The 12,936-nt window shown below is 38.4% G+C and overlaps 1 protein-coding gene across 7 annotated transcripts in view; it reads left to right on the forward strand.

The window, feature by feature from the left end:
• Nucleotides 1-12,936, forward strand: part of ECHDC1 (ethylmalonyl-CoA decarboxylase 1) — a 46,609-nt gene that overhangs the window by 20,816 nt on the left and 12,857 nt on the right. For all 7 annotated transcript variants that reach the window (XM_027691676.1, XM_027691650.1, XM_027691660.1 and 4 more), the window contains 2 exons: nucleotides 825-877; nucleotides 2,796-2,876. In XM_027691676.1, the coding sequence (XP_027547477.1) occupies nucleotides 825-877; nucleotides 2,796-2,876 (134 nt within the window). The remainder of the gene's footprint in view (nucleotides 1-824; nucleotides 878-2,795; nucleotides 2,877-12,936) is intronic.

The raw sequence follows: 12,936 nt of genomic DNA on the forward strand, positions 1-12,936 counted from the left end.
AAGACATGCTGAAATTGTTACCTACAGGGTTTTTTATTTCTGCAGTGTCCAAACTTTTTTTTTATTTAATCTGTAGTAAATGGTATGTGTAGTTCAATTCAGTATGTATACGAACAGGGTGATACTGAGTCATTTAACCCAGTTATTTGTCAAGTTCCTGGTTAATAATAGATGTCTGAGAAAGAGTGTAATAACAGGGGAGGCAGATAGATAATGATTCAGCTTTAAAATATTCTTTTAGTCCCCAGCAACTTGTGACTAAGACTTCTAGAGCTAGAGGTGTTACCTTCTATGTAATAACCTTTTGCCACTTTTTCTGTCATGAGTTTATATAGTTGTTCTTGAATTCATGTAGAGGATGTAATACCCTGCTGCCAAGTTTTCCACATTTTAATTACACGTTGTAGGAAGAAATATTTGGTTTGAACGTAGCAGCAACTTACTTTATTTGGAGCCCTTTAGTTCTTGTACAGCTTAGAAGGCAACAATTTTACCTTATTGACTGTTGGTTCCAAGGTGAACTAAAACATAAAGGATGAAATAAGAAGAGTCTTCCTTTTGCAATTACTTTAATGGTGGCTTAATAATAACTGAAGTTTATATAAGTTGATTGAGGTCTGATTTTATTTTTTTGACCTAATTTATACTCAGTTTTTTATTTGCGCATAGTGGGGTTGGACTGGAATTTGAGCAAGATGAACCAAAGAGAAAAAACCCAGCTAAAGTTAAATATAAAGAATACTTACTCCTGTCTTCTCCATCTGTGTGTTTAATTGCTTCATATTAAGATCACTTAATGTTTTTTAATTTCTTATTCTTTGTAGGATGGGATGAATATGTGCATGTTTATGCAAAACACCTTAACCAGACTTATGAGGTAATATATTTTATTTACCCTTCTTTATGAAGTAATTATAAGTATTGGAATGTATGTTAGCTAACTCTTTAATGAGATGTTTAAAGTTTAATACACAGTTTTAAGTATGTAATTTTGAATCCCAGACCTTGCATTCACACATGTTAATCAGGTAGGTATTTATGGATTAAAATTAGACCTTGAAATTTTGCAACTATTAGACTTACCAGAGATCAGAACAGGAAAAACCAACCTAGGCTTACATGTGTAGAGCTAAGAGATACCTAGAGTTAAGGAAATCTAGGCCCTCAAATTTTCAGGAACTGACTTCTATAACTCTGTGAAAGTTGGTAGCTCTTAAATAACAAGCAGGGACAGCTTATGCAGCCTACACAGGTAACGTTTGTTTGATATATCTATTTAATCTTCCCACTTCATAAGAGGAATGTATTCAGTTTTACCATCTGGCACTTCTGAAAAACACTTTTTCCATTCCTTCAAATTTAGCTTCCCTATTAAATCCATTAGTGGTAAAGTCTGTGTTTTTTCTGCTCAGCGCTCTTTGAAGATAAATACTCTTTGTTTTCAAATATTCTTTCTTTTCAAATAATCTATATGAGAAAGTGTTATGAATTAACATTTTTATCTGTAAAATTGCCCAGGAGACTTATAGTAGTAGTACTATAAGGAATCCTCAGGATTGGAATCAATTTGAGTCTCCATATAATCAAAATGCAAAGCAGAGGAGGATGTGTGTGAAGATTAACCCCCCCACACCTCAGGTGTGTTGACTTAGCAGACATTGAAGCAGTGCTTCAGGGGGAGCAGTGAGCTGCTCTCTGGGGACATCTGTTGTAGATGGGGTTAGTCTCCCTCAGAGAGAGCTGATGCTGACTGTGATCCTGAAAGAGATGCCTTGAATGGATCAAAGTGTGGATGTAGGGGTCTTGGACCCATGTCTTCTGGTTTGTCATAAACCACAGGAAAAATGAGGCTGCCCTCTTCCAGTGGGTTCACGTGCCATGTATTGTATGAAGCATGCTGCAGCTTGTAAGTGAACTTGGGCCAAAAGAAAGTATTGGTGCTTCTGTTAAAGTAGAACTAAAACCAAACATGTGGTCACGATCGGGAAGCTGACTTTTGAATGTGGTTTGAAAACTGCTCAATAAGTTAAATGTTTCTTCATAGTAAAAGATGAAACAGCTGTATCAGCGTGCAAATTCTGTGACTAACCAATTGTCTTCATTTCTTAGGGAACTTGGCTTATCCAAAGTCACTGTTCATTAGTATTCATTTCAAAATGGCAGTGGGGAAACATACTCTTCCTTCCCTCTGTCCTTTGAATTACCTTGAACATGATTAAATACCACACCAACAAAGGTAACAGATTGCTACTTTCCTTAAATGGTTTTGTTCTCAAAAAAAAAAAGAAAAAAGTTTTGTTGATCGCTGAGATAGTAGCACTCTGAAGAAGCTGTTGAGGCTGTCATGGTAAATCTCATTATTTTTAGATAACTCAGCCCTTCAGTCCTTTGCGTCCCTTTCTGCTGCTTTCTGTAGTGTACTGGCATAAAGTAGAATCTTGTGTTGCTGTCCTGTCACTCCTCCTTGCAGATAGTCTATATAATCTATAGCAGGTATAATCTATAGCAGGTATGTTTCATAACATGTATTTTTTCAGTACATGATCTTCTTTGTTTTGATTCCATTTGATATCTCTGTCTTGCTGTTTAATTTTGGGATTCCATATCAATTATGCAATAGTAATTTTTACATAAGTGAATTGGTATTGTGCTTGCCCACAAAGATGTTGTTATTTAAATGAATTGGAACAATATATTTTTCTAAACTTTTACTATAGAGATGGTTTGGTTGACTTGCTTTCTAATTTCTAAAAGACTAAAAGCTTGAATTTTGCTTGCAAAACTCTCTTGTGTAGGTTGCCTTTGATCAGTGTTGCACTAGTCCAAGGAAAAGCTTTTGGAGGAGGAGCAGAACTTACCACAGCATGTGATTTCAGGTAAGACTAACAATTTGAGTAGCTGTTATGTTGGGTCAGTGATTTAGTGACTGTCCATTTGAAATGTGGGACGCTTGAGGTACCGCTTTTACCAAGAGTCATGTCCCTGGGTTCCAAGGCATTGGAACTAGACTTTGTCAGCAGACTTCACAGGAAAGTGCATGTCCTGATAGTACAGAGGAAAGATTATTTACTGCCAGGTTATGCAGTTTGAATTGCTATGTAAAACAAGAGCAGTAAGCAATTTTAGTAACCACCTGTGTTATAAACCAAGTAGGTCCAACTCACCCCAGAGTGACAGGTAGGAGGGCTGCAAAATTATGTATCTCCCTGTGTCTCTTTATGTAAATGTCAAAAGTAAAAAATAAGTAAATAAATCTCTTAATTAATCTGATATTTTTTGTTCTGGGTTTATTATTTGTAATGTAACTATGTGCTCTACAATTCTTGAAACAAGAGTTTGAGATACAGGGGAAAGCAAAAACGGGTCCCTGTTTTTTTCCGTGCAGGGATTTGCCAGCATGAAACAACTAGTGAAAAACAAAGGGCTTTAGTTAAAGAGGCAGAACGGGAATGGGAAGAAACTAAAATAATCAAATGTTGCCTTATATAAACCATTGCTAATGTGCAAATAGCCTACAGATGTAACAGGATGAGCACTCTGGGCAGCCTCTCTGAAAATGAGGAGCTTTTAGTGAAGTTTTTATGTAAGGAAATGTGCTCTTTAAGAGGGCCTTAGTGGCTGAAGTGGGAAAGGAATTATCCAGAACAAGCTGAAAGTAGGTACATTCAAAAGCAATACTAAGCAAAGTAAGCTAGAATATTACAGTGCTGTGCCAGATATCAGGAACACTCTTTGAATAGAGGAGATGGTATCTGCACTGTCTGAGCCACTCGGAAGCAATCTTCCTTTGCTTTGAAAGTAGCTGTGGCTGGATCTTTCTTCGTATCTACTCAGCACACGGTGAGCTGAAACCCCAGCTCTGACTGTGAGCACAGGCTGTATTACAAATGCCTGGGAAACATGCAGAGAGACTCCGTGTTTGACAGCTGCAGCACTGACAGGACAATGCACCTGGGAGACTCAGTAGACCTTTCTGTATTTGTGAGCCCGTTGACAGAATGTGCATCTTGTTATCCCTAAATAGGAGTTTAGGAAATGCGAACATAATGAAATGCAAATCTTTTGGCTTTCTAAAATATGTAGTCTCTACTTATACTCCAGCTATGCTGTTTTGACATACTGTGTAATTATAGGCATTGTCAAGTAGCTCTTATTTGCATGAATTGAGCAGCTGCAATTCCTCTCATGTACTGCCATAATTTTCATAATAACTACAGCTGTTGATCCATCTTCCATTACTTTCTAACACACCCATCTAGTGCAACTAAATAACAGCAATTCAGGAACAGTAAGTGGGACTTAATTAATAACAGCAACAAGATAGAGAAACATACTCTGTGCTGTTATTGCTCCTGAATTTGAGAATTTTAATACTGGGGGAAAAAATTCCTGGGTTTTTTTTGAGAACTATAAATAGATATTAGTGGAACAGGTATTTTATCCTGAGTCACTAGATGCCAAAAGAGGAACTTGAGACAGAAATCAGAGAGGTTTGTTTTCTTCCTTGAATGACCTGCTTGGACATTTTATTTTTTAAGAACAAAATTAGTTTCTTGTGGCTGCTTTTAATTCTAAATTTTTAAATACAGTTCTATTTTCCACAGCTACTGTGTAAGCTACCAAACTGCTTGGTTTTGGCCTGAAATATTTTCAGATTTTTATCTCTGCCCCTTTGTACTACGTTAACTGTACTGATACTGTTGAAGCAACTTGAACCAAAATGACCTCTGTATTTCCTCTGAAAAGTGCTCTGGCAGCACGATGCACATCTCTACTAAAGTAGAGGTGTGGACAAACCCAATTTTAAAATAGCTGAGGTAGTTTAAGATATTACTGATACATTCTTCCTGTAGCAGTTCTTGTGGCTAATTGTCTCACTGTGATTTAAGCCGGCTCATTTTAAATTGGATTAGGGAGGGCTTGTGTGAACTTTGGCACATTTATTGCTGACATAAGGACAATGATGAAAAGTGAAAGCAGCTTAGGTCAGTCCACTTTGGATCTGGAGGAAGAGGTCTTTTCAAAACATCTTCTTCAGTCTTAGCTGCTTTATGGATTTTTGCATCATGACTCTTCAGAAAAGCAGCATCCTCATAAAGATCATAAACATGTTATTAGGGGGGAAAATAAAATCAAATAAGTGCAGACAAGAGCAAGGTAATTAAAGTCCTTTCAGAAATGTTTTGAAAGATAAGGCTTCTGACACTATAGTTATTTATCTCAATTGTTACTGTAAAACTGAGTAATGTAGAACTTGTTCAGACAGCTGAGCTTTTTAGTACTGCTTCAAGAAATATTGACTTTTTTCAGTATGCCACAGTTGAGCCTGTGAAGGTATTTTATGAGTTCTGCTGCCTAATGTTAATGTATCTTGTGGTTCTGCATGACACTGCAGCCATTTCAGGTGCACAAATTAATGTGATATTGGATTCAGCGATGCGATTTTACAAATAATCGAAGCACCTGTACGGTTTCCCGATATGCAGAAACTTGAAGTGTATCAGAAGAGACAGTCGGTAAAGAATCTATTTGTGCAATTAGTAGATCACAATAATCTCTGAGCGCAGTAGCTGCAGTGCACTATCAACCAATAGCCAGAATAACTGACTTCAAATTCTGAGCTATCTTGTCTTTATGTCGCATTGGTGCCTTTGAGAAATCTTGCTCGGGCAATGTCTGTGTAAGTCTTTTAGACACATCTACAACTTTGAAAAGTTTGTCCTATGTCACTTGGCAAATGGACTTCCATTGTACCTGAGTGCTTCTGAAACATATAGTCTCTTTCCCCCTACCCCATTTTTCCTCCTTAAGGTGTGTTACCACCATGTCAATCAAATTTAAAAGGTGGTGTCTCATGGCAGAGGATGAGATTGCAAAGATAGAAAGCTGCCCATTTCTCTCACCACTGACCTCATAATGGGCTCATAGGTAAAGACACCAGTATTCTCCTTTTCTTTTTTAGAAAATAAATTAATGAACTATAATTTCTTCAGCTGTAGTTGATTTTGCACAATTAAATTGCAAAGGGCCAGTTTTATTACTCTGGAACTGCTGAGTTAATTATTAGCTTATGCTAATAACACTGCTTATATCAAATTGCCCTTCCTGCATTTTAGTTGTGTGTTTTCTATATTCTTGGGAAATATGTAGGCATGATTATTATTACATTTTAAGGTGTTAGGCATGTTCCATGAAACACCTAGAAGAGATACATGAAACAATAGCTTTGATGTGTGTCTTCCTGTGATAACTTATGGTTATTTACTTTTACAAGTATGTGTTTAGTGCATTAAATGCCATTTTTAGGAAATGAAAGGAGCAGACGTTAATATAACTGCTGCGTAGACGTAAGCTCATTACGACCAACTTTTCAGTTGTTTCACCCTTCAAGGAGGAAAGATTTTAGTATTCTGTATTTCGCTCTGTGCAGGGATTCGGGCTTTTAGTTTTATCGGGAGGAGCATTTAGGTGCACAGTATGCTGCTGCTTTAAATAAGAGCACCTCAGTACACAGTAGCATTTTTTACTGGGCAGAGCATGATATGAGTGTAATGGGATTCACATATTCATGAGTTCTTGCAAAGTCCAGGCTCACAAAGCACTTTTCATTCATGTGACTCTGTAATATTGCTACACATCATCAGGAGAAGAATCAGTAGCCAAATCTGAGAGTGGGTTCCCTATAGAAGCCTAAAAGATAAGGAGGCTAATGTGTATGTCTCAAACACCGATAGCTGGATAGCCGTGGAGCCAACCAAGGATTGTTGTTAATAACAGCAAAGGATTGTTGGTAATAATATACTGTGAGAAAGAACAGGATGTGGCTGGAGAAGGGGGACATATGGAGGTAGGGGAGCACTTTTCTGGGACAAACATCTTTGTTCAAGCTTCTGGAAATCAGCGCAACACAGTACAGTGCAAGCACAGGAATGAGGTTGAGCAGTGGGCATGCACTGTAGGGGGGGGAACAAGACCACCAAAGACCCCCAAAGCCCTCCAACCCACATTCAGAAAGGTCTAGAAGAGTGGACTGAGCATGGTAACTAATTGGCATAAAAAGCAAGAAGCTTATCTCCAGGATGGGGAAAACTTATCTATATAAAGGTACCACCACAAAGCCTGGGCACATGTGCGCTCCAGGGCCCTGGACACACCCGTTGGATCAACGCTGGAGCCAGGACCTGTGATCTCTCTTTTTCTCTCTTTCTTCCTTTATTTCTCTCTATTCCTCTTTAATTCAGCTCTCTCTCTCTTCCCTTTTACTCTACCCTTTTATCCAAAACCCACTACTGTGTGCTTATACTAGAAGGATAGGGACTAACATACCAATTTCCATGCCAAGCGTGTAATTTACTGATAAAACTCTGTAAACCTTTGTGGACCCTCTGAATTTTGCCATTCCTTTTGACCATGAGCATCCGAGAATCTTTGGTGCTCCCTTCTCCTTAAGGGTGGAACACCATATTCTCAAAGCTTCAAGTGCTTGCTGTATGGCACAGATCACTTTTTTAAACTATATAAAATTTTTGTGTGTATATATATATATATATGTATATAACGTGTGTGTGTGTATGTAAAATCTCCTGGACATCAATTGACAATTTTAGAATTCCAATGCAGTCATACATCACTTTGCATTTTTAGAGCCCTGGGAGGTTTGTTAGTGCAAGTTTCTGATGAATTTTCAGAGAGATGGATTATGGTTTTAAAAGTTTCACGTTGCCTGCCTTTAAGAAGACTGTTCTTATTTTTTACCTGGTACTTTTGACATCTGGTTAAGTAATCACAGCACTGCTAGAAATGGACTCCGGAGCTTATGTTATTTGGCTTGTATTTATGGACTGGTATTGGTTTCTATTTTCCAGTTTTCATTTGGATTTGAATTTTATGTGTTTACAGTCTTCCAGGCAGAGGATTTTTAGATGTAGTCTACAATTCAAATTTACCACTGTTTGATTTTAGTGAAAATGTAAATAACAGCAACAAAGCATGAATTTGAGTTGATGTTTTCTTTCCGAACTTGTCTTTTTGTAGGGATTTACTTCATTCCAAGATGGCTTTTTATTTCTTTAGGAGGCTAAACCGTCTTATCCAGGGTAAATGGGATTTTTCTTATCAGCCTGCATCTACATTTTAAACCACTTGTATTATGCAATCTTACATCCTTTCTGTTGAACAGTCCTGTCTGCAGCTGATAAAATGTGCTGCATGATAATAATAAACAGAGAGAGTTCAGATAATGGAAAACTTAGATAAGACAGATTTTAGAGAATGCATATCTGGACCCATGCTGATACTTGCTGATACACTGGGCTGTTGGTCCACTGTAGGGAAGCATTCAACATTCAAAAAGAATTAGTCTAGGGAGAGTACACTGAAATTGTCCATTATGCTTGCATCTGTGAAGTGACTAATTCCCAGTTTAGTTAAACTGCCTGCAGGTATTTGAGTTCGACGTACCATCACTGATCTGCACCATTATTTTTTTTTTAAATATATATATATAATCAGCTCCACAAGTTGGATAATATGAAGTTGGAGAAGCACTTATGTTTTCCAGTCTGCTGATTTTGAGTTGGGGTTATACTGAGCTGTGGCCTCACAAGGACAGACTGCCTGAATAGCTTAGCTGGATGTGGGAGGAGGGTATCCCTGTTGAATATTCCCGGCTCACTGTTTACCTCTGGTTTGTGAATCCCCAGTGAAGATGCCTGTCTGAGTCAATTATCTCACTAAAAAGCAACAGAAAGACTAAGTTTTTCCTTTTCTTACAATGAGTTAAAGTGGCTTGTAAAGGAATATAGTATTAGCTAGGGCCAGTGTAAAGGAGGAACAAAGTCTCTAGGAGATGGCAAAGAACAGGAGGGGATAAGAATACAATCTTCTTTTGGGTCAAGGGAGCAGTTAGCTAGCCTCAGTTTCCCCTGGAGCCACAACTTTCAGCTGCCTAACTTTGCACTGAATTAGCTTCCAGAGGATGTCTTCCTGAGTCCCTGTTAGCTATCTAATTTTTCAGTCCTGTCATGTATGAAGGACTATGAAAAGAAGAACTCTTCCTCTCTTTCTCACTCCAAGTAGCAATATAGTTAACATTGCAGATCTCTGAAGGGTGATCACCCACATTAGAGTTACTGTTAGTTGAAATGACCAGATGTTCCCCAAATGACTCAATTTCCCTGGGTTTTTGCAAGTGTATGCAGGCATTGTGTGCATCTCAACCTACTTTCATTGTAAATATTGCCTTCAAAATTGCAACTTACAGTCTTTCTCTTCACCCCCATTTCTTTTTTTTGTCTCTGATCCAGAGCAACCCAATGTCTTAGTGAAGATTTGGAGCCCAACAGGCTGGTCCTCTGTGTTCCTCTTATTCCAGATTTATTGAAAATTGTGTGCAAAAAAGACTGCAAACTGTTTGAACCTCTTAACCTTGGTGGCTTCACCATCTTACTTCCTGGATTCTGCAGTTAATAAGAAATTAATTACTATTGTTGTAACTCAGCAGTCACAGTAAGAATAAATGAAAGTGTAAATTCTTAAATTAAACAGATTCTTATTGTGCTTAAACTGTTGTATCTGCAAGAACTTCTGCTGTATCCATGGTCTACTACTAGGTGTTATCCTCCAGTCTGGTTTTGTGTGCTGATGATTCATATTCATAAACAAAAAGCAAATATACAGACTGAGGAAAACCCAATAATTTAAATTAGCATAGATTTCTCTGTGTGTGAAAGAGAGAAAGATTGTAAATAAAAATATAGTAGGGGAAATTATACTTTTGGTCATAATTGGTCACACTCTTAGGCATATTTATGGATGATCTGTTGCAGTTTGCTGAAAATGTGCCGGCTTCTTGTCCAGGCAGTTAGTGATCTGAAGCTGGCTTGAGATCCCCATCAATATAACTGGTATGCAATATTAAAAATAAAGAGGAGAAGTAGCAGGTTACTGCTTTATTGTAGAATTTTAATGTTAAATTATCTATCCCATTTATGCCTTTTTGAGTTATGTCATTATGCTCTCCCCACACACACACAAAATCTCTGAAATCATGTATCATATCTGGAAAACTCGAAACTTAGGTCGCAGCCACTGTGATAATTCTTAAAAAAACAAATGTTTTGTTTGAAATTAACATGGTATCCTGACAAAATGGAAACGTTTCATTATAATTTACTCACCAGTGATTTCAGCTAAGTGTATGACCTCTCTTTGCTTTGCTCAGAAATTGTTGTGTAGGATGTGCAAATGCAGCATCAGTAGCACCACATGCAGAGACAGCTGAATTTCAAAGTGTGTCTTGTTACCCTATGCCTTGTGAAGGGTTGTTAGTGTGATGTTAAATTGTATTTTAAATCCTTTAATGCTGTGAGTTGCAGAAATCTGATATATCAAATCCATCATAAAGTATTAAGGCAGCTCGAACCTTGTGTCTCTTAGGGCTGATGCCAAAAAATGTTGTTCCTTTGCAGTCAGGTGAGTTCAGGTGAATGAGATGATCTTGCCTTTTTGACATTTTAGATGCTAAACTCTGAGACAGTGTTGGGAAGCTCCTACTCCCCTTTCTGTATCAGCAGTAGAGATGAGCAGAGAATGTGACTGAAATGTTCCTGCTTTAACAGACTCTTGAATTTGGTCCAGTAGAATTTTGTTCTGTTTTCTTTGGTCTTGATAAACATATATGATGGAAATAAAGATGTGGGATATATTGTTTATAACCAAAGTTATAAACGTAGTTACATATGCTACATGAAAGTGTGCACATAATTTAAAAAAATACAGTATTTTCTCTGTGAAAACAAGCTCCACTGTCCTTTTTTATTTCTAGATGAATACTGGCACTCACATTTGACTAAAAATTGAAATTATCAAACACCTTTACATCCAGATGGTCTTTTTTCATCAAAGAATCTGGTAAAATATCACTGGATCTTTTCTGATGGAAATTTTTGCTTTAGTCTAAAAGACATATCTGTTGTTGAAAATGTTTGCTTGAGTGGAATCCAAATAGCTCTAGTTCCTTTTTGGGAAGGAAAGACTCATGTACCATTTCAGATTTCCAGCATGAGTAATTTTTCTGTGAGCATTATTTTGGCGTTCACTCACTTGTATATTGAGGCAGCCTGTAAAGAATAGCAAAAACCTGCTTCATGGGTAAGACCCAAGTGCTATGTCAAGGTGAGAACTACTCTGAAGACAATTGTATGGTAACCGAGGTGCCTGGGATCCACTGACACCAGGGTAATACAAATGAAGTCATAGCTGGGAATTAGAAGAGGAAAATGCCAGTAAGACATCCATCATTAGCAGAGGAGGAGAATTGGGGTGGTAGACTATGGATTGTTGTTGTACGACTGTGGGGAGTAAGGATGATCCAGGCACTGCCTGTTGAACGATGGGGCTTCAGTCCCACTTTATGGCTCTGGGTGATTCATGCCATTTTCAGAGTTTATACTACACACGCCAGGGGAATTAGAGCTCCCCAATGTAACTATGTGCTTTATTCTCTTGGTTCTGTGTGTTCTTAAGTTGTGATCTAAGCCTTGTGTGTCTTCAATAAGCCTTTGTAAAGCCATGCTGCTCCTCCCCAGTGTGCACATGAGGGTGTTGTCAAACAGGTCCAAGGCAGCACTCATGGGATGGGGAACTCTTTTACTGCTATCTATATAACTGTAAAAAATTTGTCTCTCTTGGGAAAGGCCTTTTAAGTTAATTTTGCTATGTTTTCTGGAACTATTCAGCTCACTTGAATGCTTAGGCACAAGTTGGGATGAGGAAATGTTGTGTGCTCACACAGCCTTTACATCGCATCACAGCTTGCAGAGGGGCCACTCTATGTGTGTGCAGCACACACCAACTTGCGAGGTGGTGGTGAAAGATGGAGGGTTGCACGAGCCCCCTGGCCAGCTCTCTCCCCATCTCCAAAGCTCACCCACCAGCACACACAGCCCATCACAGCAGGGACAGTACCTTGGGCTACGGGAACCCCTTGAAAGCATTGCATGCGGACCTAAAGAAGTATCCTGGGAAATGGGGCAGATTCGCTTTGCAGTTTGGCCCAATAATTTTCTTTCCTGACAGTTTATTGAAAAATGACTGTGGAGAGTTAAAAAAAAAACAACAAATAAAATAAAAAGGCTTATCTTACTTCTTTTAATACTGCTCGTGGAGTTTTAATCAGTCATGCTTTTTTGGGTCCCTATTTCTTGCCCTGTGATCTGCCATCTAATTCAATTTTTCATTCCTGCTACAAAAAATGTCTTCCTGCAATTTCTAATATTCAGCTTCATTTATCCCTTTTATAAGAAATGTAGCTTTTTATAGCATGCTTTTTTCTCTCTGACTTCTGTGAAGCCATGGGTGAGAAAGTGTCAAGCCTGAGGTAAAAAACTAGCTTTAAAACCCCTGATCCAGGTCTGCTGGTGAGCCTCCATCTGTGCCTGACTCTGGGAGATTCTGATCCAGAATGAGGTTGGAAGTCTGTGTGGATAGCAGCCAGTATGACAGTAGACATCACCTGCAGGAGACTTTTGAGGGGCCTTACCTACCTTGTCTTTTGTTTGAGGCTGCCCTACTCCCCTTGCAGGGTATTAGCACCAGCTTCTTTCCCCATGTCTCTTGCGTTCTGTAATTGCTCTCTCAAATGAACAATCTTTCTGGCCCTCTTTTAGCCCCTCTCATTTGATCAGGTAAATGCTTAAGAAATAAAACCTTTTTCACTTCTCTTCTTGTTCTTAACGCAGCCATGTCTAGACCAGTTTTATTCTGGGTCTTGCCAAATCCCAGAGAGTGTGCTCTCCTGCTTTACTGAGCTGCTTTGTGATGCTGATAGGCCTGTGCTTAATTTTTCTCAGTGCAGACTTTTTTACGGATGAGATGCTTTTTTTTTTTAGGGCATAAAATTTTCTGTATCTGCCTATTATTATTTAACTCCCGTTA

This window comes from Neopelma chrysocephalum, unplaced genomic scaffold (genome assembly GCF_003984885.1).
Source record: "Neopelma chrysocephalum unplaced genomic scaffold, ASM398488v2 Primary Assembly neopelma1_23, whole genome shotgun sequence".
NCBI lineage: Eukaryota > Metazoa > Chordata > Aves > Passeriformes > Pipridae > Neopelma > Neopelma chrysocephalum.